At 59.2% G+C, this 25558-nt stretch overlaps 1 protein-coding gene across 27 annotated transcripts in view; it reads left to right on the plus strand.

The window, feature by feature from the left end:
• Positions 1 to 25352, plus strand: part of JAKMIP3 (Janus kinase and microtubule interacting protein 3) — an 89631-nt gene extending 64279 nt beyond the window's left edge. For 8 of the 27 annotated variants that reach the window (XM_061403874.1, XM_061403875.1, XM_061403873.1 and 5 more), the window contains 8 exons: positions 89 to 187; positions 1017 to 1115; positions 1371 to 1430; positions 3784 to 3849; positions 4796 to 4864; positions 4945 to 5022; positions 8847 to 9050; positions 10351 to 10877. In XM_061403874.1, the coding sequence (XP_061259858.1) occupies positions 89 to 187; positions 1017 to 1115; positions 1371 to 1430; positions 3784 to 3849; positions 4796 to 4864; positions 4945 to 5022; positions 8847 to 9050; positions 10351 to 10635 (960 nt within the window). In that variant the 3' untranslated portion in view covers positions 10636 to 10877. Of the gene's footprint in view, positions 1 to 88; positions 188 to 1016; positions 1116 to 1370; positions 1431 to 3783; positions 3850 to 4795; positions 4865 to 4944; positions 5023 to 8846; positions 9051 to 10350; positions 10878 to 10898; positions 13789 to 22840 lie in introns of those variants that run through there. The other 19 variants (XM_061403884.1, XM_061403885.1, XM_061403895.1 and 16 more) reach the window with 9 other exon arrangements.
• Positions 25353 to 25558: the final 206 nt, after the last annotated feature.

Genomic DNA, 25558 nt, shown 5'->3' on the forward strand with positions numbered 1-25558 from the left:
AGCTGTCCCTGCAATGCCAGCAGCTGTCAGGGGAGCCAGGGCTGGCCTCCGGTGGCCTCCAGGATGCCTCCTGTTTTTTGTTTTATAGATTAAACAAATGGAGACAGAAGAGGCTCGGTTAAAACATGAAGTCCAGGATGCGAAGGACCAAAACGAGCTGCTGGAGTTCCGGATCCTGGAGCTGGAGGTGTGGGGCTTCGGGGGGCAGCGGATGGGTGGGGGGCAGGGGTGGGGGGCAGGGGCAGGGGTGGGGGACAGGGGATGGGGTGGGGGGCAGGGGTGAGGAGACAGGGGATGGGGTGGGGGGCAGGGGCAGGGGTGGGGGGCAGGGGTGAGGAGACAGGATGGGGTGTGGGGCAGGGGTGGGGGGCAGGGGTGAGGAGACAGGGGATGGGGTGGGGGGCAGGGGTGTGGGGCAGGGGCAGGGGTGGGGGGCAGGGGCAGGGGTGGGGCAGGGGATGGGGTGGGCGTGGCAGGGGCAAAGGTTGGGGCAGGGGATGGAGTTGGAGGCAGGGGCAGGGGTGGAGAGGCAGGGGCAGGGGTGGGGAGGTGGGGGCAGAGCTGGGGGGCAGGGGTGGGGGGCAGGGGCAGCAGTGGTCGTGGCAGGGAGCTGTCCCGAACCGGTGCCACCCAGGCTGTGAGTCCTGCCGTGTCACTTGGAGGAAAACAAAAAGCAGAGCAGGAGTGTCCACACACAGCTCCGGGCCCTCCCTTTGTCCCCGTCCCTCTGGGCATCAGACGACAGGGCTCCCGGGCTGGAGCCAGTCCCCAGGGGCCATCTGGGCTCGGAGGTCCCCACTTGCTCCCGTCAGCGTCCACTCAGGCTCCCCTGGGCAGGTCCGAAGGGGGTGACCACTGCTGCGGCAGCCAGGGTCTCATTTTCACAAAGACCACGTTAACTGTGTTCAGTGGACTTTGTATTCTCACGGTGTCCCCGGGGCGGGGGGGGGGGCCCGCATTGCCCTTCCAGGAGGGCGGGGACCCCCGTGTGCCCAGCCTTCTGCTGTCTGTCTTAGGAGAGGGAGAGGAAGTCACCCGCCATCACCTTCCACCACACGCCCTTCGTGGACGGGAAGAGCCCCCTGCAGGCGTACTGCGAGGCGGAAGGCGTGACGGTAACGCCCCGGCCCCGCCCCCCCGCCTGCCCCGCCCCCCGCCTGCCCCGCCCCCCGCCTGCCCCGCCCCCCGCCTGCCCCGCCCCCCGCCTGCCCCGCCCCCCCGCCTGCCCCGCCCCCCCGCCTGCCCCGCCCCCCCGCCTGCCCCGCCCCCCCCGCCTGCCCCGCCCCCCCGCCCTGGCCCCGCCCCCCCCGCCCGCCCCGCCCCGCCCCGCCGCGGCGCCTGGCCCAGCGCGGCTGTCTCTCTGCTTCTAGGACATCCTGGTCTCGGAGCTGATGAAGAAGCTGGACCTGCTGGGGGACAACGCCGTAAGTGTAGGTTGCTCTCCTGACTTGTGCATGCCTCCCCGTGCGCCGCCCTGCACGGCCCAGGGCCCCTGTGAGTCCCGCGGTGCCCGGCCCCTGCCCCGTGAGCTCCCGCCTCCAGAGCTGCTGACCAGCCCTCTGGCGTTGAGGAGAAACTCCGTTCTTTCTCACAGTGCGCCCGATTCCTCCAGCAGAGACGCTTCTGGCCCCGTGTTCTCAGTTTCTGAATCCCTCTCGGTCCTGAAGTTGTTCCACATCCTTGGTGGGGCTGGGGCCTGGGCGCCCTTAAGGTGCCTTCAGTTCAGTTTAGTCGGTCAGCGCTCAGTCGTGTCCGACTTAGACTGCTCCAACTCAGAGCTTCCCACCTAGTTTTGGCAGAGGGGCAGAGCCTATGAATACTCTCCGAATCTCACTTAGGGCAGAGTCCCAATCTCTACAGCAAGTTCCTCGAAAGAATGTGAATTGCTGAATGAGTGACTGCACCCCTCCATCCACCCTCCACCCATCGTCCCTGCATCCATGCTCCGCCACCCTTCCATCTGTTCTCTGTTCACCCCCACGGCCCCTCCTGTACTTGTTAAGCCCCCACCCGATGGTGAGGGGGGACCTTCTGTGCTGGCAGAGGCCCCAGTGCACACACCAGAATGTCCCCTCACAAGGTCCCCTCACAAGTACACGGTCTCCTTGTGAAGCACCCTGGGCTCCACATCCTGCTCGCTGTGCTCAAGAGAGATCAAAGCACAGGACAGGTGCACCTCACGTGAGAGATGGAGGGAAAACGCGTGCAAGCACACACACACGCACAAACACTCACGCATGTGTACCAAAACCCAGGTGCTTGTGCACACCCTCAGGGCCAGTGCTCCCAGCAGCTCCGAGTGTTCAGGGCCCTGCTGATAGGGACCCCTCCTCCCTGCCCCCGCCCCGCCCTTTAGGTGGGAAGCGGGAAGGGGGAAGGGAGGGCCGGCTTCCACAGGGAGGCCCTCCTGGCCTACCTGCCGCGCCCCCGACCCTGGGTCGGAGCCCTCGCTCCACCTCGGCTGTGGGCAGCGGAGGCAGCGGGCCACAGTAGGATGGCCGTCCTCGCCGTGTGCTCCGGGCTCAGCCCGAGTACCAGCCCTGCCAAGGGCTCCGGGGAGCCTTTCAGTTCACAGCTGGAGAGACTGAGGCCCCAGAGGGCACCACCCAGGGGCACAGAGCTGCCGTGTTGGCCAGCGAGGACGAGCTCAGGCCTGCCCAGTCCCCCAGCCCTGCAGCTGCCCTCCCGGGAGCACCAAGGTTGCGTGCCCTGGAGCCACCATGTGGCCTCAGAGACGGGGGCAGAGGACGCACTGCCAGTTTCATATGCCAGCGACCCTGGTGGCTCCTAAAGGAGCCAGGGATCACTCAACTCAGCGATCCCGGCAGGCTCCTCACCCCTTGTCTCTGCTCTCCGCGACCCCCCGGCGGCCCCCAGCTGGGCCCCGCAGTGGGGACAACCCGGCTCACCCCCTCCAGCCCCTGGTGCTCATGCAGGTGGGACCTCCTCTGAGGAGGCCCGCCAGCCCAAGGCCAGGGTCACCCTCCCAGAAGGACCACCCCAGTGGGCCCACTGGGGTGAGGCATGAATAAAACATGCAGGGAGAAGGCGAAGCAGCAGGGATGTTGATCTTTGCTTCACATTTGTAAGCGGTGCTTTAATAATTCAGGCCGCACGTGAGGAGAGCTGGCTTTGAGTAAGAATCCAGACAGAGTGCAGAAGCCTGGCTGCTCTTTCCACCACCCACTGTCCCATCCTGCTCCCTGGCCACTTAGGCATGGTCGCCTGCAGTGAGAGGGCCAGAGGGGCAAGCCAGAGGCTAGGTGGGAGTCAGCAAGGCCGAGAGCGAAGGGGGTCAGAGCCTCCCGGAAGGGCCTGTCAGTGACAGTGACATTTAGCTGTGACCCCATCTTCCCCATGCCCACCGAACACTGGGTCACCCACCCCCACCCAGCGCCCGTCACTCACCCCACCACCCACCCAGCGCCGGTCACTCACCGCCCCCGCACTGAGCACCCAGCACCCACCCACCTGGCACCCATCACCCAGCCACCCACCCAGCGCCCGTCACCCACCCCACCACCCACCAGCGCCGGTCACTCAGCCCCCCACTGAGCACCCAGCATCCACCCACCCAGCACCTATCACCCAGCCACCCAACCACCCACCCAGCGCCCGTCACCCACCCCACCACCCACCCAGCGCCGGTCACTCACCCCTGAACTGAGCACCCATCACCCACCCCACCCACTGCCCATCACCCACCCCCACCCAGCCCTGTCACCCACCCCACCCCAGAAGGCACTCCCCCTGACCATATGAGAATTCCGCTCTTGAATGCAGAATCTGACCAATGAGGAGCAAGTGGTCGTCATACAAGCCAGGACAGTCCTGACCTTGGCCGAGAAGGTAACAGCGGACGCGCTTGGGGGGGGGGGCCGGGTCCTTTCTGGCTCAGTTCAGAGGAGATGCTCTCCCTGGAACGGGGGGGCCCCCAGGGGGTGGGATGGAAGCTGGCGGGGGGCAGGGTCCACTCAGCCTGGCTGCTCGGGAGGCCTGGCACACACATGGGTCAGACAGCACCCACCAGGCATGTCTCCCCAAGGCCAGCTCTGCCCCGATTTCCCCAGAGGCCAGAGTCAGGGTGGGTCTGTTAGAGAAATTCAGAGAGTGAGCCCACGCTGGTCACACCGGGCGCAGGCCCTTCCCAGGCAGGCCCGAGTCCACGTGGCCCCTGAGGCACCACGCAGGGCGTGGAACACCTTCCCCGTTTCTGCCCAAACCCCGCACGGCCGGGCGTTCCAGTGGCCGCGCTGCTGTTGCCTGGTCTGCCTCTGTTTGCCCGGCCAGGACCCTCCTCTGGGGGCTGCCCACCCGGGCTCCCCACCCTCTGGCTTCCCTGCTCCCGGGACCACCCGCCTGCCCCTAGTCCCCCCTGCCCCGCCCCATGTGTGGCCAGAACCCACTGGTAGGCCTGCAGCGAGCACCCCTGTCCTACAGGCCTCCAGCAGGGCGTGGAGGGCTGTGCCCATAAGTAGGAGTTCAGAGGCCAGCTCCTGGGAGCACAGCCCTCCTGACACCGCTCCTCTCCCGGGGGGGTGTGAGGGCAGGCTCCCTGGACGCCAGGCGGGGCTGAGAGGTGGGGCCCAGACCTGGCCTGCACGCTGGGCACACGGAGCCCATGACACCCGCCCAGCTCTGACTCCCGCAGGGGCTGAGCCCTCCCTCCCCAAGGAAGAGCGGGAAGGACGGGGCATGCCCCCAGGCTGTGTCCCCGGGGCTGGGGAGGTGGGCTCTGCTGACCGAATGGTGACCCGGGGGCTCACGGCTGTCGGGACCTTCTGTCTGTGCCCAGTGGCTCCAGCAGATCGAGGAGACGGAGTTGGCCCTGCAGCGGAAGATGGTGGACCTAGAGAGCGAGAAGGTGAGTGCACACCCGGCCGGCAGCCCCGTGCCGCCACTCCCCCCACACGAGGCCCAGACGCAGGTCCCCTTGTGTTCCAGGAGCTGTTCAGTAAGCAGAAGGGCTACCTGGACGAGGAGCTCGACTACCGGAAGCAGTGCTTGGACCAGGCTCACAAGGTGAGAGCCGCCCGGCCGCGCGGGGTTTGGGCGGAAACGGGGAAGGTGTCCCATGGCCAGCATGCTTCTCAGGGGCCACGTGGACCCAGGCCTGCCTGGGTAGAGCCTGTGCCCCGTGGGACCGGCTCACTCTCTGACCCAGCGAGTTCCGAGGACGCCTTACTGCCCCTTTGGCCACCCTTGGCCCCAGGAGTGCAGGCAAATGAGCAGAGGTCAAGTGGGTATTTGAATTGAGCTCAGAAAATAGGATTTATTGAAACGATGCCTTTAGGAATGAAAGGAGCATAGCTGAGTGTCTGTCCATCATCTCTCCCTGTCCACCAGCATCACGAGCTGCTCACCCACCTGCTCTGCAGGAGACCTGTCCCAGACAGACCTGAGGGAGGCCCTGTGTGGGGTCGACCCCGAGAGCCCACTTCTCTCCATTACTGTCAGTGAGCCCTCACTGAAGTGAGCTGGAGGACGTGGGAAGAAACTTCATTTGCACCTCAGGCAGCCTTTCTGTTTCAAGGTGGCCCCTGAATCAATGTCACACTTAGCTCCTCAGACTGGGCTCAACAGAGGTGCTTCCTGCAGGAGCGGGGCCCATGCTTCCTCTGCAACAGTAAGCCACACCTGTAGGTCAGTGTCACGGGCAGGACGGTCCTTCCAGGCGGCGTGGGCCTCTGTCCCCTGCCTGTGGAGTATGCTGTGAGCGGGGTGCTGTCCCGTGGCCCTTGAAGGTGGCTGGAGGAGCAGAAAGTGTCACCCTGGGACGGCGGGTGGGGGCTCTGTCACACAGCCCCGAGGGATGCCGTGGGGCCGCGGAGACGCTGGGCACCCCTAGTGGGATGACTGTCGGGGCTGCTCCCCGGGGGGCCGTCGTCTGGGGCCCCCTCTCTCCAGTGCTGGCAGGTAGGCTGCATGCTGTGCTGTCCACCCTGGTTTTCTCTTTCTTTTCTCTTGTGGCCCCACTGGGTCCTCCTGCGGCACACGGGCTCCCCATGCTGCTGGAAGGCTTCTCTCGTCACCCCACGACATGTGGGATCTTAGTTCCCTGACCAGGGATTGAACCTGCATCCTCTGAATTGGAAGGCAGATGCTTAACCTCTGGACCACCAAGGAAGTCCCCAACCCTGGTTCCCTTGATGCCAAGTTAAGCCTGCACTTCCTGCTGGACAATTAGCCATTTTACCTGCCACTCACAGAACCCTGTGCAGGAGGGGGCACCTAGTCACCTTGGGATGCCTTGGCAGGCGGGCCTTCCAGCTTTCACACCCTCCCTTCCATGAGCACTGGAGCCACACCTGGGATTTCAGGGGGAAGGGCGGGCCTCACCCTGGGGCAGCCCCTGGGCACAGAGCTAGCTTCTGGGCATCTGGGTGGCCGTGGCTCAAGCTGCTGCATCGAGTGAGCAGGGTCAGACCATCTCCATCCACAGGCTTGGGATGAAGTCACTGTGATGTGCGTGTTAAGCCCCACACTCAGCTGCCTTTATCTGAAAGCCAGAGTTTATCTTAAATGCACTAAGCTCTTTTGCTCTAAGAAGTGGCAGCTGATGTGTGGTGTGAGCTGGCTGTGACAGCTGACTGGGGACAGTTGACTTTGCGGCTGTCAAGAACAATAACATGGACAAAGGGCTCTTTCCCCCCATTTCCTAAAATGTCTACTCAGCCAAAAGGACATCCAGTAGTCATTTTGCCTGAAGAGGAAACATTCATTTGTGAGGAGCGTCGACCTGAAAACCAGTCACAGCCTAAAAGTTAACAGTTATGTTTTATTCAGTGGAGATTTTTAGGACTTAAGCCCAGGAGGCAGCATCTCAAGTGACTCTTAGAGAACAGCTCAGAGGAGGCGAGTGAAAGTCACTCAGTCGTGTCCAACTCTTTGTGACCGCATGGACTGTACAGTCCATGGAATTCTTTAGGCCAAAATACTGGAGTGGGTAGCCTCTCCCTTCTCCAGGGGACCTTCCCAACCCGGGGATCAAACCCAGGTCTCCCACATGGCAGGCAGATTCAGTTTTGCAAGAAAGAGCAGGTAGTCTGAACATCAAAAGATTATTGTGCATTAAAGAAAACAAGGTAACCTAAGTTAAGGAATTTAGTGCCTTTCTGTGTATGGGAAGATGCGAGAGTCTGGGCTCACTGCAACCGTTCCTTTCATACGCACCTCAGCCATCCCGGGCCACTGTCCTGCGCTTTTCACTTCCTGAGCTTCCTTCAGGTTCACCGTGGGGAGTGGCTGCGGGCTGACGGTTCTTTCCTCCCCGAGCTCCCTCGGGGCTCTCGGGCTCGCGCTGGAGGACTGCAGTCACTGATGACTGCGACATCCTTATCTACTGATACGATGGGAAATATTCTCTTTCTCGGGAGGGTAGATTTTTGATGGGAAGAATTTGGCTGTTTCAAGATTGTAGCTGTGAAACTTCCTGAGGAATAAGCTTTGAAAGTGCTCCAGATCGAACTGCTGAGTCATCATTTGTAACGAGGTCTGTGTTTTGGCTCCTGGGGACAGCACGGGGGTGATACTGCAGGAGTTTGCACAAGCTCTGGGCGATGATGAAGGACAGGGACGCCCGGCATGCTGCAGTCCACGGAGTCGCAAAGAGGCGGACATGACCGAGTGACTGAACCGGGGACGGGCGGCATTTCAGGTTCTCTGTGAAGGAGCCCCTGGTGGGTGCGAGGGCTGGGCTGGAATCCTCAGTGTCTCTCCCTCAGCAGGCCTTGTGCAGGTGGTCCACCCAGGGGTCTCTGCAGCCCGCCTCAGCATCCTCACCATGAGCCAGGGCTGACGAGGGTGCCTGCTGCCTGGAAGTGGGGGCGGGAGGGCTTTGTGCAATGAAGCCTAGGCCAGTGCGGCACACCCAGGCACTGCGGGCAGGGTGTCATGTACCATGGACAGAGGAGGAGAGGAAGCTGTGAGGTGGGCAGAGGCTGGGCACCTGGGGACTTGAAGTGAAGGTGAGGCCATGTGTGCAGGCAGCAGGGAGACAGACAGACAGACAGAAGGGAGGAGACGTGGGGCAGGTGTGTGCACCATAGTCTGAAGGCCCGAAGCCTGACCCCAAGGTGCTGGCCAGGCCACGCTCTGTCAGAGGACTCAGGGGAGGCCCGCCTGCCTGTTCCAGCTCCTGGGGCCTCAGGTGTTCTGGGCTCGTGGCTGCGCCACCTCTGCCTCTGTCATCACTTGGCTTCCCCTCATCTTCCGTGACTGTCACCAGTCCCCTCTTATTCTAAGGTCACGAGTCAGTGGGTGGAGGCCCCTAGCCCAGTCTGGCCTCAGGTGCGCTGGCTGACATCTGCTAAGACCCTGTTTCCAGATGACCCGTGTTCACAGATTCCAGGGGTTAGGACTTGACGCTGCTTTAGGGGCACGAGTCGCCCGCACAGGCGGCAGTGGGGCCACAGAGCCGACAGCCTGGCCCCTCTGCGTTACTGCAGACAAACCCGTGGGGACCGTCCTTCCTCCTTTTTAGCGACTCAGAAGCCCAGGGTTTGGTGAAATTGTGAGCAAAGAAAGAAGCCTTTGTTGTCTTTCCTCAAGGGATGCCTGCCCAGACCACCGCCCGTTTGGCCAACCTCCTACTCCAGCTTTGAATTCTGCTGACCCCAACGTCCCTAATGTTTCATTGCACCTTAAACATCGCATGGAAGGGATGCTCTTGACATAAGTACTCCTGGACTGGCTCCACCCTCCAGAACATCATTTAACTGGTCCAGGAGGCAGCAGTCCCCTCTTTGGGCTGGTCCGGAGGTGTCCTGGCTCCCAGGCTGGGTGCCTCGGCCCCAGGCAGTCCCCGGGAAGAAGGCGAGGCCTGACTTGTCCCCTCCCGCCCCCAGCGCATCTTGGAGCTGGAAGCAATGCTGTACGATGCCCTGCAGCAGGAGGCCGGGGCCAAAGTGGCCGAGCTGCTATCGGAGGAGGAGCGCGAGAAGCTCGGGGTGGCGGTGGAGCAGTGGAAGCGCCAGGTCATGAGCGAGCTGCGCGAGCGGGACGCCCAGATCCTGCGGGAGCGCATGGAGCTTTTGCAACTGGCGCAACAGGTGCGGGAGGGGCATGGTGCCGCGGGGGTGGGGCCTACGGGAGGGGCGGGGCATCGCAGGGCCAGGGGTGACCGGCTGGGGCAGTCCTTCTCGTGGCCTCGCCTTCTGATGGCCATGCCTCCAAGGGCCATATCTTCCTGGCCAGGGCCTTCCACTGGCTGAGCCCTCCCAGGTGTCCTTGTAGTGGACACACACCCAGTAGCCATCCTCTCCAGTAGCCTTGCCCATGGGGGGTCCTCCCAGACTGCCTGTTCCAGACCAGCCTGTTGGGCTGTCCTGCCCAGGCCTCTGGGTGGTACATCCGCCTTCTGGGGCCCCTAATGCCAGTCTCTTCCCTGACTCCTCCCTCAGTGGTAAGATCTGGAGAAGGTGTTGTCTGGGGGACAGCGAGTAGTCCCTGGGCCTGGGACTTGGGGACGTTCTCCCGACCTTCAGGCACTTGGTCTTGGGCCAGTCTGGCCAGTCCATTTTTCTGGCCAGTTCATTTCTAAGGGGGGATGAGGGACCCTGGCAGACTAGCAGCCTTGGTGTGTGAGACCCGCCTCCAGTCCCCTGCGTGGGCAGCGTGGCCTGGAAGGAGCCTCGTGGCTGCGCTCTGTGTTCAGATAAATTGGTGAACCCAGGTGTCCTATGAGTGTCAGGGATGACGTCTCACCAGAGGACTGTTGGCTACCAGGACCCTCGCTGTCAGATCCGAGGTGGTCAGTGTGAGGACCCCTCACTCCCTTCAGACAGGCAGTGTCAGAGCCCAGGTTCATCCAGGGTCCAGGCCAGGCATCCAGGCCAGGCATGGATACACATGTCCATCTGACCGATTCTGCACCACAATGAAAACTAGGCTCTCCAACTGTGCGGTCACCCTTACCAGCAAAGTGCCCCCCGTGACTGGCTCTGCGACCCTTCAGGCTGCTCCTTGGGCTGCTGTAGCGATGTCTGGGAAGGACCATGAATCGGGCCCTTACCGTTTGCTTGGGCTCTAGCCTAGTGACTTGTGATCTGAAGGTGCAGGAGGTGGGAGTGTGGCCGGGGCTGGGGGGGCGGTGCCTGCTCTTCTGTTGGAGCAAAGAACAGACTCGCAGAGGCTGCGTCAGAGAAACTGAGGCAGGCACGTTTCAGCCGAAGCCCCAGAAGTCGGTGGGGAGGGCAGCCCAAGGCCCCACCCTCTCCCCGCGGACGCTGTGACAGCTACTCTGTGGGATTTGCCCACCAAGTGCACGGGGGAAAATTCTGAAAGATCTTTCCCTACTTGGTTTCCCAAATACTCTGATTATTAAGGATTTTCCTCCTTTGAACATTGCAGAGAATTAAAGAATTAGAAGAAAGAATAGAAGCCCAGAAGAGACAAATAAAGGAACTGGAGGAAAAGGTAAGTAAAGTCAGTGTGAACTTGGGGCTGACACATGGAGAAGGGCGGCAGCTCCCGGTGCCCCACAGCATTGGTCGGGGCAGAAAGAGGCTCCGAACCAGGGGCTGGAGCGCGGGGTCTGGGAACACCCTGGCCTCGCTGACCCAGCCACGCCACCCCCAGGACCGTGCCTCTCACAGCCTCAGTGTCCCAGCTTCGGGGGTAGTTCTGGGCCAGTGACCAGGCCCTTTCATGAGAGCTCTTTACTGTGGCTCCTGAGTTGGGAAGCTCTGGGTGCTGGGGTACAGCTGGTTTGGGGCCATGCGATGGGGTCAGGAAGGCCCGTCCAGCTCTTCCCCCAACCCCTGGCTCTGTGAGTCCCAACAAGATGGATGGAGCGCCCGTGGGGACAATCCTGGCTCTTCCTGTGAGGTTCCCTGAGTTCTAGGACAGTTAGATGTTTTATTTTATTTTTAATTTAAATTTTGTTTTCTGTGATTTAGGATGTTTCAATGGCTTCTGGTGGGCTTTCCTGGTGGCTCAGCAGTAGAGAACCTGCCTGCAATGCAGGAGACGTGGGTTCAATCCCTAGGTTGGGGAGATCCCCTGGAGAAGGAAATGGTAACCCACTCCATATTCTGGCCTGGGAAACCCCGTGCACAGAGGAGCCTAGCGGGCTACAGTCCAGGGGGTCGCAGAGAGTCCGACGCGACTGAGCGACCAGCACGAGTGCAGAAGGCCCCACCCCCACCCCCGCGCCCGGCAGCCCCTGGAGCTGGTCCCCCCATGCCCTGCCCACCCTCCTGTGGACAAAACCGGCCCCTTCCGCGGGCGCTGTACCGCCATCTGCCGAACAGTCTTGGTGGTAACTTGCAAATCCGGAGCCCGCGACAGGCCCCTGGAGCCCTAGGGGCGGGGCACGACTTGCCAGGCAGAGAGGAGCCTGGGAGCAAAGACGCGCCTGCCCCCTGGGTGGGTGCAGACAGGCACCAGGCTCGCGGGGCGCTGGGGAGGAGAGGCGAGCACACAGCCTCGCGGTGGTGCCGTCCCTGCCTCCTTTTCCATCTTAAAGTGAGAGCATTTGTTTGCATTAAATGCTTGAATTTTTTAAATTGGGTGTTTACTCTTTTAATCTAGCTGAAGGGGCTCCGCTTTTCCAAGCAGCTGTACCACGGCCAGATTTTTCTCTTGTGTCTAAATTGGCTGGGCCCCTCCCCCAACCCCCGCAGCCAGATTTTCTCTTGTGTCTAAATTGGCCGGGCCCCTCCCCCAACCCAAAAGGAGGATTTCTGAGTGTGAAATCTATTCAGCGTGTTGGCTGTGCTTTATCACTTATAATGGGACTGAGACCAAAATATTGTCCCGGAGTGCTGGTGTTTGCCTGGCACTTGGCACACCTTTCCATCCGTAAGACTTCCATCATTACAGCCAGTTAGCACCCTCAGCATCAGCCCTGCGACAGGTCCAGGTGGCCCGTCCCCACTCCCCCAGCCCAGAGGCAAGGTGACCGGCAGAGGCTCCCTCCTGACTGTCGCCTTCAGCACGTCCTCTGGACAGTGTGGGGCCCCAGAGCACAGTCCCCAGGGACAGACAGCGTGGTCACTTCAGACGCAGGTGTCCCCACGGCCCCTCGCAGCTCAGCCCTTAACCCGCTGGACACAGCGCGCCGGGACCCACTCCTGACCCCCGGCCAGCTGCTCCGCGTTGCTCTGTCTGTGGTCACACGTTTGTTCTTGCCAGAAACTCTACAAACTCTCTTTTCTTTCTTTCCTTCCATGTCTCCGCCCTCCCCTTTCGTTTTCAGTTTCTATTTTTGTTCTTGTTTTTCTCCTTAGCTTTCATTCTGTGGTCATAGCTCGCCTGGGCACTCTGGTGTGGTGAGTATTTTTTGTCCACGTCCCGGGGACCAGCAGAGCCCCCACTTGCCGTAAGCAGGAGGGGCTTCCTGGAGGCAACGCCCAGGGCCCGCACAGGTCCTAGAGGGGAGGGTCTGCCATCATCAGAGGGGAAGGGGTGCTCGCCTTCCTGGAGAAGGTCCCCGAGGGACCTCCCAGGGGAGAGATGTGTGCACACGCTCCCTGTTCTCTGCTCCAGGCAGCTCGGCAGGAGGCAGCGCTGGGGGGTTGGTGGCTTTTCTCCTTTGTGTATCAAGTTCGATCTGGGGTGACGCTGGGAGATTTGGCCAGGACCCCCACCTTCCCGACAAGCTGGGCTCACTCAGGACGTCACAGTCATCCTAGGCTGTGACATTGTCCCTGCGACTTTCAGCCCGAGGCGCACGTGAAAGCTTGGCCACTGCCTCCTTCCCAAACAAGACTCATCATCCGTCTCTGTCTGTGGGCGCCCCACCCGCCCCTGCCAGAGGGCCTTACTCTGCAGCAGAGCCATCCTTCCCGGCGCCCCTGTCCCTCCAGCCCCTTCCCTCTCGCCCTGCCACCTTCCTGACCTGTGTCCTGCGTCTCTTTCCCTCCAGCCCCCCTTTCCTCCAGCTTTACCAGAGAGCGGCGAGTGCCCGTCCCTGAAGACTCAGGGGGAGCCGGCCTCTGCAGACCCCCTGCCGTCGAGGAGGAGGGAGAGAGGGGGTCTCTGAGCACCTCCCAGGGGACTGTTCACTTTGATGAGCCGGAATTAGAACTCGTTCTCCGACCGGGCTTCTCTGAAGAGGCCTGGTCTTGGCTGCGGACCCCAGGTCCTTGCTTGGGACACAGCCCCTGGCCCCACTTACAGGGACACGCGGGGCCCCTGCTGGCGGGTGCCCAGGCCGCTTCGGTGCAGGAGCCCCGGCCCCTGCCTCCCCTGGTTCCCTCAGTGACCGCAATAGGAGTCAGAAGAGAGGGCGGACTCCCAGAAACAACGCAGGCGGCCCGCAGCACGCCGCGGTGGGGCTGCTGCCACGACGGGGACCTTCGTCCAGGGCACCCGGGCGGCTCATGGAGCATCTCCAGTGTGGTTCCCCGGGTCTCCCGGGCCAGCTGTGAAGACGCTGCAACTCGCTCGCCGGGGTCCTGGGCACTTGCCGACCGACGCATGCGGCCACCCTGCTGTGTTGGACGCTGTCGCCAGTGGGAATAGAACCGTGGATGCCACGGTGCGGCTGGACCCCGCCCTGAGCTGCGCCGAGGGACTGGTCAGAGTGAGGACCGAGGAGCTGATGGAGGGAGCTGGGACGAGAAGGGCGGGGTGGCTGGACAGGGCAGGGCCTCACTGGAGACACAGGGGCCAGAGGCCGTCTCGGGCAGCGCAGACCCGGGCACCGCAGAGGCAGGCCCAGTGGGGCCGAAGCCGCCGGGTCCAGAGCTGCAGCCTTCGTGCTCCAGGGGCAGTGCCTGGCGAGGACCACAGTGCCCATAGGTCTGCGGTTGAGAAGGGGGCCCGACGCCCAGCTGGCAGCAGGTGAGGCTCAGCTGTCATCCCTGGGACATGACGCCTTCCCTCCTACCCTGCGGGGTGCCCAATCACCTTCGGGTCTGTGGGATCCCACCTCCTGGGGTGGGGGCGGTCGGCTCCCTCTGAGGTTCAGCTTGCTGGGACGCTGGCCCTGCAGCGGGAGCATCCTCACTCTGACCATAGCCCTGGTGTCTATGCAGGCGGGTGAGGGCAAGGTGGGCTCGGGATGGTCCCAGAGGTACTAAATGTATTGTGGGTGTCCTCTGCCCAGACCCAGGGCACCCCCCAACAAGGCCAGCCAAGAGGCCTGTGCGTGGTCACAGGGCATGTCCCTGAGCCACAGGGGCGGCCTCAGCTCAGCTCCCAGCAGAAGAGGGCCCCCGGCCCCTCCTGCCCACCCAGCCCCACCCCACACCCTAGGCCTTTCAACCTGCCCGCCCACCCCGTCTGGCTGGGCCCAGAAACTCCGAAACCTTTTCTTGTGGCACAGCCCCTCTCTCTGCCATGACTCCCAGCTCAGCAGGCCTCCCTGTGTCCCCAGGGCATCACCTCCTCCCACCCCAGGGCTTGAAGGTGCCCCGGGGCAGCCGGCAGGTCAACCCCATGGCGGGGTCAGGATCTGGATGGGCGGGCGCTCCTGGGGAGCTTTTCTGTCTACATGTTTCTGGGTGACGTGGGGCAGCTTGGGAGTGCAGTTCTGTTTTCTGGGTCTGTAGGAAAGATAAGGGGCCCCGTCTCCCCACCCCTTCCCATCACAGAGCCAGCTGAACCTCTGGCAGTGGGGCTGCAGGGCCCTCGAGACGCACCGCCATGTAGAGAAGGGAGTCAGGCAGAGCAGAGGCCAGAGTGAGACCACTGCCCTCTCCCTAGACGGGGCCTTAAGACACTCAGCTCTTTCACTCAGTTCCTCTAAGGAAGCCCGTCTCTCGAAGCCACGTGCAGTCAGCCTGGTGCGGGGCCTGGGCCCGGCTGGGAATGCACGAGCACAGCCTCTGGCTGGAAAAGGCCACTTGGGAGGCTGGTTCTGGAGTGGAGGCTGGTCCCCCATCTTTGTCCACACATGGGCCCTCCAACCTGAGCACCCCTTCAAGGCCCAGTCCCTGGAACTGGGGGTCCCTGGAGCTCGTGGTCCCTGACCTTGGGGTCCCTGGAGCTCAGGATTCCTGGATCTCGTGGTCCCTGGAGCTCAGGGTCCCTGGATCTTGGGGTCCCTGGAGCTCAGGATTCCTGGATCTTGGGGTCCCTGGAGCTCAGGATTCCTGGTTCTTGGGGTCCCTGGAGCTCGGGGTCCCTGGATCTTTGGGTTCCTGGAGCTCAGGATTCCTGGATCTCGTGGTCCCTGGAACTTGGGGTCCCTGACCTTGGGGTCCCTGGAGCTCAGGGTCCCTGGATCTTGAGGTCCCTGGAGCTCAGGATTCCTGGATCTTGGGGTCCCTTGAGGTACGTGGGCTGCACCATGTTACGTGAAGGCAACTGCTGGGCGAGGACAGCCCACTGTCACATCCTGGCTTCAGAGGTCACCTGTAGCCAGTGAAGGACAATGAATACACGGCCACAGCAATGCTGTGTCAAAATGGATGGTGCAGAGTCCCTGGAAGGACCCCACGGGTGGCAGGGTCGCCTCTGCCGCTTCAGGATCTTCCCTGCAGCCTCCCCCTGGAAAGCCAGCCCAGCTCTGCAGTCTGTCTTGCTGTGTGCGTGGCACGCGGGACCTGCCAGGGCTTGGAAGGCCACTTGGTGTCCCAGAACCGTGAGCAGGTCTCACCTGTGGAGGAGGCTAGGGCCAGGTACAGATGACTGGGTGCCTGAGGTGAGGGTCGGACGTCGGGGCGCTGGGCAGGCACGGCCTCCCTGGGGCCCAGGCAGCCTCCAGGACCTGAGTGTTGATGGAGGCTCCCTTGGACGTCTGGAGAGAGACCCGGACGGGATTTGAACAACTCCTGCTCCCAGCATGCTCGTGTTGGGGTGGCCTTGGTGCGGGGCAGTGGGCATCACCATGTGGGGATGGAACTGGGCTGCACGTCTCACATGGGGCTGTGGGGTGGTGGCACGCAGTGGGGGCCAGGGTCTCACTCTCAAGGACCCATGAACAAGCACGTTTTCCCTCCACCAGCACCGCTGTCCAGAGACCGGGGGAGAGGTCTGGGTCGCCAAAGTAGGAGGATATTGTGTGAAGCAGTTGGCACCAAAGCGTCCTCACCCTGGGCAGAAGTAGCGGATGTTCAGTGAGAGGGGTCCCGCGGCCCACGCTCCCCTTCACGCGGGCAGTGGGGGCGGCCACACCGCAACGATGCTGCTCTGCGTTTTCTCAGTCGAGGGGGAGGGGACCGCTTTGTGGGTGCAGAGCTGGTGGCTGCGGATCTGCAGCTACGGATGGCAGCTCGTGGGAAACGTCGAGCCCCGCGGGGGTTCCCCCATCACCTTCTGGCTCACCAGTCTCCAGGGTGAGTCTGAGGCTGTCAGCAGAGTGCTGACATCTAAATCCAGGATGTTCTGTATCGTTATCGCCCTTCCCAGCCCCGACCACTGACATGCTCCCCCTAGTCAGCGAGGGCCCCTCTCAGCCGGGGAGCAGATGGGCCTGGGGCTTTCTGCACTGGAGACGTCGCTGGGAGGGGCTGGTTCCATGCACATTTGGTGCAGTATGTACATCACAAGTTACCAGATTCCTAAGCAAGCGTCCCCCTTCTCCCATCAGCTTTTTAAAAAATCTTCTATTTTAAAGTAGTTTCAGACTTAAAAGTTGCACAGATACTCTTCACCTAGCTTCCCCAGAGGTCCCCATTTCATGTCATCACAGTGCACTCTCCAAGCTCAGCTGGTCCACCCACTCTGTCCAGACAAGCGTTTTTTGCTTCAGGAGAAATAGGTTATGTGGTGTTGGGCCTAAGAAAACCTTGCCAGGTTCAAGGCCGCCAACATTTTCTCCAGTGTTTCCTCTGGAATCGCGTGGCTTTGTGTCTTACATTCATGTTCATGATCCATTTTGAGTTTATGTTTGCATTTGCTGCATGGTTTTGGTCAAAGCACGTTTTTTGCAAGTGGTTGTCCATCTCTTGTCTCCCCCCACCCCCACTGTAAGGAACTCTTCTGTCTTTGAGTCAAATGCCTTCTGCTTGGCTGGACCAAGCCTGCTCTGCGGTCAGCCTGGTCCTGGCTGGAGTGTCCTCCCCACCTCTGAGTCATCAAACTCGGGGAGGCAGGGGGTCAGAGCTGCTATCTGCCGGCGTCCTCCGCGCTGGCATGCCTGGTCCCCTCTGGGTCCTGGGGGTGCGGCTGGGGCTCCAGGCGCCTCGTCTGCCCAGCTCAGGGTCTGGAATCCCGAGATGTGAGACTCAACTGTCAGCAGGGCAGATTTACAGCTCTCCCGGAGCAGGCACTGCATACCGATGAGCCCCGCTCCTGTGAGCCTGCTCACGCTGCACTGAGACCCGGTGACCAGAAGTGATGGCTGTTGTCATTGCTGAAATTCAGGGAGGAGTCAGTCTTGCTCAGCAAACATCCACAGTTAACAGGCATTGTGGACACATGTTAGCGGAAGCCTTCATTTGAGCCATGTCTGTAATAGTCTCCATCATAACTGATGAAATTGTCTTTTAATTTCTGTCTATTGTTTCGTATTTAAGGAAAGACGTACAAGCTGAGTTGTTTATGTGCCTCCCAGACTCACAGGCCTGCACACACACACGCACACACGCACACACACGCACACTGCAGCCCTTGTCATGGAGTTTTCTTCCTCTTTGCTGCACAGACTTGCATGTGTCCTGACACTGGCTTTCTCCTGCCACTGGTCTCGGAATGGCCCTGGTGGGTGTTTCTTGTAACCTCTCTGGCTTCACTGACGTCTAACCTCCGACCCCCTCCCGTACCTGCCTCTCTCCCTTCGGAGGTAACTGCCTTCTGACCCCTGGGCCGTGCCCTGGGCAGAGCTTTGTGGCCAACACGTAGGTTTCTGAAAGGTGTAGCTGTTATTGCTTCTGAGGTCCTTGTAAGAGGCGTCATGCTTTTGGACATGCAGCGACTTCGTTTCGTGGTGCCTGGACTCGCCTGTCCGGTGACCGTGTGTCTTCGTGTCCCGCTCCGGGAGGCCCTCGTGGGCCCCCACCACCTTGGTGATGGGCATCTGGGTTTCACCGATGTGAGCATTCACGTGAAGTCTGTTGGTGTGCTGGTGCAGGAGTTTCTTTGGGTGTCCACCTGTGGTCATTAGGGGTCATCCAAAGTATATAGCCTTGACATTAGGGGATACTGACAAACTCCTCCAGTTCCTGTTGGCTTTGGAGCTGCTTTTTCCTCCCTGTTTAGAATTTTGTGTTTACCTGACGGCAAAAGCCGTTCTCTCGTGCTGCTGGGACATCTGCACACGGTCTCAGGGAGAAGTGGGAGAGCTGACTGGAGGCCGATGCCCCGCCCCGTTCTGCGCCCTGCTGCCTGATCTGCGCTGTGCGGTGGCAGCGCTTGGCCCACGGCCAGCCGCCTGGCGCTTGTCATGTCGCCATCCCGGTTTAAGCAGTGTGGGCCCTCTCAGAGCGTGAGCATGAGGCCATTATTGAGAGAGGCCGCTGTTAGAGCAGGCAGCGCCAGGGGAGAGCCGGACGCCCCTTCTCCGACTGCAAGAGCAGCTCCTGGTCACCCAGACGAAAAACAAAACAGGAACCAAGGGTTGTGTGTGTGCGGGTCTGTGCGTGTGGTTGTGTGTGTGCAGGTCTATGTGTGTGGTTGTATGTGTAGGTCTGTGTGTGGTTGTGTATGTGCAGGTCTGTGCCTGTGGTTTTGTGTGTTCAAGTCTCTCTGTGGTTGTGTGTGCAGTTCTGTGTGTGGTTGTGTGTGCGGGTCTGTGTGTGGTTGTGTGTGCGGGTTTGTGTGTGCAGTCTGAGTGTGGTATGTGTGTGGGTCTGTGTGTGAGGTTGTGTGTATATCTGTGTATGATTGTGTGTGTGTGGGTCTGTGTGTGAGGTTGTGTGTGTATGGGTCTGTGTGTGGTTGTGTGTGTGTGGGTCTGTGAGTGTGCTTGTGTGTGCGGGTCTGTGTATGGTGTGGGTCTCTGTGGTTGTGTGTGCAGTCTGTGTTTGTGTGTGCAGGTCTGTGTGTGGTTGTGTGTGCAGGCCTGTGTGTGTGGTTATGTGTGCAGGTCTGTTTGTGGTGGTGTGTGTGGGTCTCTGTGTGTGCCGGGCACATGCATGGGGCAGCCGTGTGGGATCTGGACAGGCAGCCTGCCCAGTCAGAGCAAGTGGGGATGGGAGTGGGGGTCAGGCCTGTTGCCGGGTCTTCTGCCCGGTAGTCTGGGGGTTAGAGACGGGAGGCCTGTCCCAGTCAAGTTGATGAGCTAGGCATGGTGTGAGCATGGACCGTCCCGGGCCAGAATGGATTGGCCCGCCTGCAGCGGGCTCTTGCCTGTGGGGCGCGGGGAGAAGGACCTGGTCGATGGCCCGGGTGCGCTGACAGAAGCCCTGTCCCCCTCTGTGTGGTTGATGGAAAGGCCCTGCGGAGAGCTGACCGGGCGGCAGGGGGGACGCTCAGCCGGGTCTGGGCGAGAGCATCTGTTTCTTCCTATTTCCCCCAAGTCGGAGCTTCGGGGAGGGAAGCCCTCAGCCCCAAACACGTGTTCTGTTGCTGCTGGTTTCTGTTGGAAATGCTAGGCTACGGTTTCCCAGAGTAGTAAGCGCTCATGCGGAGGGTTTCTGGCTTTAACCTGTCCTCTTCAGTCCCATAAGCTGATTGAACTTGTATTTGTGTGGCTTACTTCTGAGGGCCTGGGACTGTGAGTAGGGGTGATGTTTGGGGGCAGAGAGCAAAAATCTGGGCTGCAGGGCGTCGCCCCTGCCACGTGGGCTCTGGGCCTCTGCCTGGCCCACCCCGTGTTCGGACCCGGGTTCACGTGCCTCGCGCGTATTTCTGGGCAACATGAGGCCCCCCACCTGCAGTTGGTTCCAACCCCAGGAAGGTTGGTCGCCCTGCCAACAACTTCATGTTTCCCATCAGTTGAGGGGCCGGTGGCTCGGGCTGTATTTTGACATAAATCCGCGTGCTGTTTCCTAACCCGTGTGTATGAAGGCACTTGCGTGTGTTGCCCATGGGTGTTACTGATGAGAGTTCTGCTTGTGCAGCTTTGAGCAGGGTTCTGACGTCTCTGTGCCCGCTGGGCTGGGTGCCAACATAGAGACGGCGCTGCTGCCAGCTGGGTCGTGTCCAGCCCGTGCCCTCCCGTCGCCTTGTCCCTCCTCCGTCCGTCTTGGTGACTGTGACATAAACGCACTTAATGACGTTGGTTATCACTCTTCCTGAATGGTAACTCGAATGACCACTTGAATCTGTATCACCCGTCCTCCAGTGCAGCCCAGTAGAGAAGTTACATCGCAAGCCTTCCCTCCAGAAGGAAGGGTGCGGCTGCGGTTCTGGGTGCCCACCCTGATCGAGACATCACTGCCCCGCTGGGCTGGGAGCGATACATCCTGTGTCCCCGTTCCCCCACGACGTTCATTCTCGTCTGTGCCCACGCACTGCCCTGTCCCCTCTCTGTGAAGTGCTGCACATGGGGATTACCCGGCTCGCTCACGCTGTGGACAAACCTTTGGTGTGGACCTCAAGACACACTTAGACTGCCCTGGCCCCTAACACACAGTCAAATAAATGATGACCCAGCAAGTGGACAGGTGTGCTCACGGAGGCAAAGACCATGCCTCTCTGCTCTGCACCTCACAGCTTCTGGAAAAGCACCTCCAGGCTTCTGGAAAACAGTGGAAGGGAGGGCTCCTGGGTCCCCAAGAGCCCCCCTCAGGCCCAGGGACCCACCAGGAGTCTTAGGACGCAGCCCAGAGTGGAGCTCCAGCTCAGACCGTGCAGCGATGTCCTGCAGGGATGTGGCTGGCTCTGCAGGGCCAGGAGACCCAGGAGGAGGCTCCCTACACATTCTCTCTTCTGTGCAGGCCACGTGGAGTGTGCTCCCCTGGTCGTGGGAACTCAGCTGTGTGTGTGGTATCTCTGCTGGGGAGCTGGAGGGGGGTTCATCTAAGGCTCAGAGCTCAGAGCTTTTATTGGGGCTACTCAAGTGGGCACCCCCTGCCTGTAAAATGCTAGCCTCAGAAAGAAGCAGATGCTTGCCGCAAATCACACCATTTGTACAAACATTCTCAGCCACCCCACGAGCAGGACCTCTTCACTCCAGGAGAGTTTCAAAAGCTGGGTTCCCAGAGGCCAGTCCAGGGCGAACCTGGCGGGCAGCCCCTGTGCTGACAGTGGCTCAGTTCCTGCCCACACAGGTGCTCCTGACCGAGGAGGCCCCAGGTCAGGAGACCCAGGGCAGACCCCGGAGAGGACCCACACTCGCCTGTCCTGGGCCTGGCGCGGCTTCAGTGTTGGTGAGATCTTGGGCTGACAGGGACAGTCGGGAAGTTGGGCCAGTGGCTAGAGAAAGGAGGAGTGGAGGACACCATGTCCCCAAGAGGACATGGGACTGGGGGTCAGGAGAGAGTGGAGGTCTAGGAGCTTGGAAGCAAACCACGCCTCTGTGTGTGTGCACATGTGTGCGTGTGTGCACGTGTGTGCACATGTGTGCGTGTGTGTGCGTCAGGAGGGAGGGGAGGTCTAGAAGCCTGGAAGCAAACCATGCCTCTGTGTGTGTGTGTGCATGTGTGTGTGTGCACATGTGTGCGTGTGTGCACATGTGTGCGTGTGTGTGCATCAGGAGGGAGGGGAGGTCTAGAAGCCTGGAAGCAAACCATGCCTCTCTGTGTGTGTGTGCATGTGTGTGTGTGTGCACGTGCAGTGCCACAGTCCTGGGTGAGAGCAGAGGAATGCCCGTCCTAGACGCAGTGCTGTGGATGTAAGGGCAGCAGGGCAGGCAGGCTCAGGAAAAGGGGCCCATGACCTGAGGGAACAGGATGCCGTCACCTTGTCCCTTCAAGCTGGAGGGTGACTTTATTTTCCACAAGATTGTTGTTCTGTATTTATTCGTGTGCAACTCACACCCCAGACAGTCATCATCCTAACTCAAGGGGGCAGTGACGTGGTGGAGGCCCACGAGCAGGTGGCCGGGGCCCTGGCTCTGGTCAGCCCGGTGCAACCTCAGGAGATCCCTTGGTGTCTCGGGGCTTCGGTCTTTCCATCTGCAAAATGAGAGGGTCCTTTCTAACAGCTTAAAGTGGATGGACTAATGGAACCTATTTAGGAATGGATCAGATGGAGGGCCTAAGAAGCAGTGTCACTTGAATGCAGCAGAGATGTCAATGGAGAGGTGTGACACTCAGTGAGATGAGCTCACTGCAATTTCACTGCGTTTGGTGGTCATTCTTCTTGGTGGAGTATCCTCTTACTGAGAAGTTAAACAATCAAAAACCAAAAATACTCTGTGCAGTTTCTAATGTCTGTGACCCCAGGCTCCACCTCTGGATGCCCCACCCACCCCCGTCCCATCCCGTCCCCCTCCTCCTCCCATCCCCTCCCTCCTCCCTCCTTCCCCTCCCCCTCCTCCCTCCTTCCCCTCCTCGTCCTCCCTCCTCCCTCCCCTCTCCCTCCTCCCTCCCCTCTCCCTTTCCCTCCTCTCTCTCCTCCCCTCTCCCTCTCCCTCCTCCCTCCCTCCTCCCTCACCTCCTCCCTCACCTCCTCCCTCACCTCTCCCCCCAACCAGTCTGCTGCTCCACAGCCCACCCTTCTTGTTAGATGCAGATCCTGGGAAGCACCTTCTTAACTTCTTCCAAATATTAAAGATGTAAAAGGTGAAAAGAAAGAACTGGCACATAACAGAGGCCCACTTCCTAAGTACTGAGAAAAAACAAACCTCAGCATAAGTGGCGTTCTCCCCCGTGTGGGAGGGAGCTCTGCGGCCACGTCTGCACGCAACCTCATGAGGCGCTTGACCTCTGCGGCCTCTCAGCTCCTGGGAAGAGCCCTCAGCATCTCCAGGCAGAGGCTCAGCATGGCACGGTGTTTGGGCCAGACTGTCCACCTGTGGAGCCAGCATCCATCATTTCTCCAGAGCTTTTCCCTGCCTGGAGTCCCCGCCAGTGGCTCAGATATCTCACACTAACAGAAAGCGTCTGTCTTCACTCTCTTTCAGAGGAGAAGCAGCACGTCGATGAAGCCAGTTTAAAGCGTGAGTTCCACTCCTTGTGAGCTTCGTGGTCCACAGACTGGGAGAGCCTTCCTGTGCTTGGACACAGCCTGACTTGTGGCTTGGAGGTGGTCCTTCTATTGACCTCGCACCCTTGAGATCTAAGATTGTGCTGTCAGTAATGCAATGTGTGTGTGTGTGTGCATGAATCTATGTGCACACACACATGCTCTGTCAGAAGAGGACGCACAGGGTTGAGCTCTTTTGAGGCACTTGTAGATTGACGTACTGGGTAATGAGCCGGGCAGCCAGGTGAGACCTAAGACAACACTGTGTGAGAGAAACACAAGCCGCATTGCCCGGGAGCGGAGGGAGGTCCGCCTGTGTGTCTGCAAGGGTTAGGGTCACTTTATATTTGTGTTGGAGGAAACGTTCAACTCGGGTACGGACGACAGAGGCAGCCAGACTGGGCTTGATTTGCTAGGATGAATCAAGAGAAAGATGATAGGATCAGACAGACATGCTTTTCTCTGGCGGGTGCAGGTTTTCCGCTGGGCAATGCATGATCAATCAACGCTTGTCCGAGAAGGATGCATCCTTTCTGTTGTCATTAAAGCCGCAGTTACATGCTCACCTGGGCAAGAAGTGGGGCCAGTCCACTGCTTTCCCATCTGAGCTTGATGTCAGGCTTTGTGTCTCAAGTCCAAAGTCCGGTTTAACCCTCCCTGCATTCTTCTGTCCTGCTCTGATGACTGCGTCGTCTTGGTGCATTTGTTGTAGTCAGAATCAAAAGGCAAACAGTAGACTTGCGTGAATAAAAGCCACTGTGGAGCTGTGGACGAACTCCCAGAGTGAAGTCTGGTGGAGTGTACGATGCAGGCATTGAGAAACGCTCCACAGTTCCTCTCCCTGAGGGCCTGCCCAGCCCCGCGTGTACCTGCCCAGGAACAGCAGTTATGGAGGCTGGCCGTTTGGGATCCCAAAGTGTGCATTTGAAACCCAAATTCACGCCCCTCGTGTTTACTTGGGTCATCATGATTTTCATGTGGTACATATGTCTGGAGCATTTCATATGCCCACACATCCCAGACTCTCAATCACAGCTCTGTAATTTTTAAAAGGAGGCAAACTCTACAGGAAAGAGAAGCATGTAAATATGTACCAATGCTTATGAAGTCATTATTATCTGTATGTAAAAAGGATGTGCATTGGAAAGGGAAAATGGCTCAATGAATGTTTTAAGTAATCCATGTACCAAACTGCATTTTGAAACTGCATGTTCCCCAAAGCACACATTGAGTTGAAATGCCAAGTCTTCTCTTCAGATACCATTGTTTCTGTTCATGTATCATAGGCACCTTCTGTTCATCTGCCTACAAAATCCAGCATTTTAGGGTTGGGCTTTTGGAAAAAAAAAAAAGAGAAAAGAAAGAGAAGAAAGAGACAAATATGCATATTTGTCACTATTTCCTGCCAATCCACTGAGCATCTGAAGAAGTCAAGTATTTTAAAATAATATGCATTCTCTAAATACTAGAATGTACCTTTTATTCAAAACCAGTGGACTGTATTGAATTGAATATTTGGGCTCACTATTTAGCTCTTCAAATAGAGGAAGTGTCACAAAGAGGTTGAAACACAGAAATGTTTACTGTGTAACTGAGATGCGTGCAGCCCAACAGTTATCACCATGGCCATGTGCACAATATCCAGAAACACACACACGTGCTTTCGTTTGTCCAAACCAGAATCCACGTGCGCAATGTCCAGAAGACACATGTGCTTTCATTTGTGCAAACCAGAATCCATGTGAGCCGCAGCTTCCTTGTTGACACAGTGTGTGTACCTCGTTCCCGTGGTCTCAAGCTCCAGTTGCTGAAGGACTGTGGCTTTTCCCTAAAGTGCTCAGCCCTCGAGGAACCTGTAGCCTTCAGGACACCCTGAGTGCCTTACGCGGCTGTGAACACCAGTGCCGGCAGTCAGGAAGGAGGGCGTGCCGGGAGTGGGTTTGGAGGTGTTGGACATTAATCTACGCTGACCATCACTGCGTCATTGACCTTAAGATGGACTGTATGTTTTAACACAGTGATGGATTTACGTTTAGGCTCAGGAAAATCAAGCTGTACATATAGGTATCAAATCATATATTTGTTTACTGTGTATTTTTTAAAAGCTTTATTGTAAATTTATGCAAACACGAATGAGGACTTGTTTTCTCACGGCGATGTGCCAAGCAGTGTTTGTGTCCCCTGAAGCAGTTCCTTAATAACCACACTCTAAACACGTGATACTCTGTTTAGTGCTAAACAGTATTCAGAGCCCTAAAATAGGTTTGTATGGTGATTAACTACAGAATTTTACACATATTTTTGTATTGTGATTCCTATGATATATACCAGAGAATTTTTACTCATTTGTAAATTATTGTACAGTTTTTAATAAAGATTGTTTTAAATCTTAGAATATCAAAGTTCTCCACCTCACAAAGTATTAAAGTCTGGACTTATCGGCTACAGTAGCCACTTCTGTGTTCTGTGTCCACTCTCTGAATGATAGTGTGTCTTCCCACACCAGAAAGGAAAGCTGGGCCTTCTGCGCGTTGGGAAGGGGAACCCAGGCGTCTCACATACAGCCTCGTCCTAAGTTATGGGGGGGGCTCATCTGGAGGACAGGCTCTGAGGTCACCTGGGGTCAGCCACGGGGAGGCCTGCTCCTGGGCTGTTT

Source organism: Bos javanicus, chromosome 26 (assembly GCF_032452875.1).
Source record: "Bos javanicus breed banteng chromosome 26, ARS-OSU_banteng_1.0, whole genome shotgun sequence".
In the NCBI taxonomy this organism is placed as follows: Eukaryota; Metazoa; Chordata; class Mammalia; order Artiodactyla; family Bovidae; genus Bos; species Bos javanicus.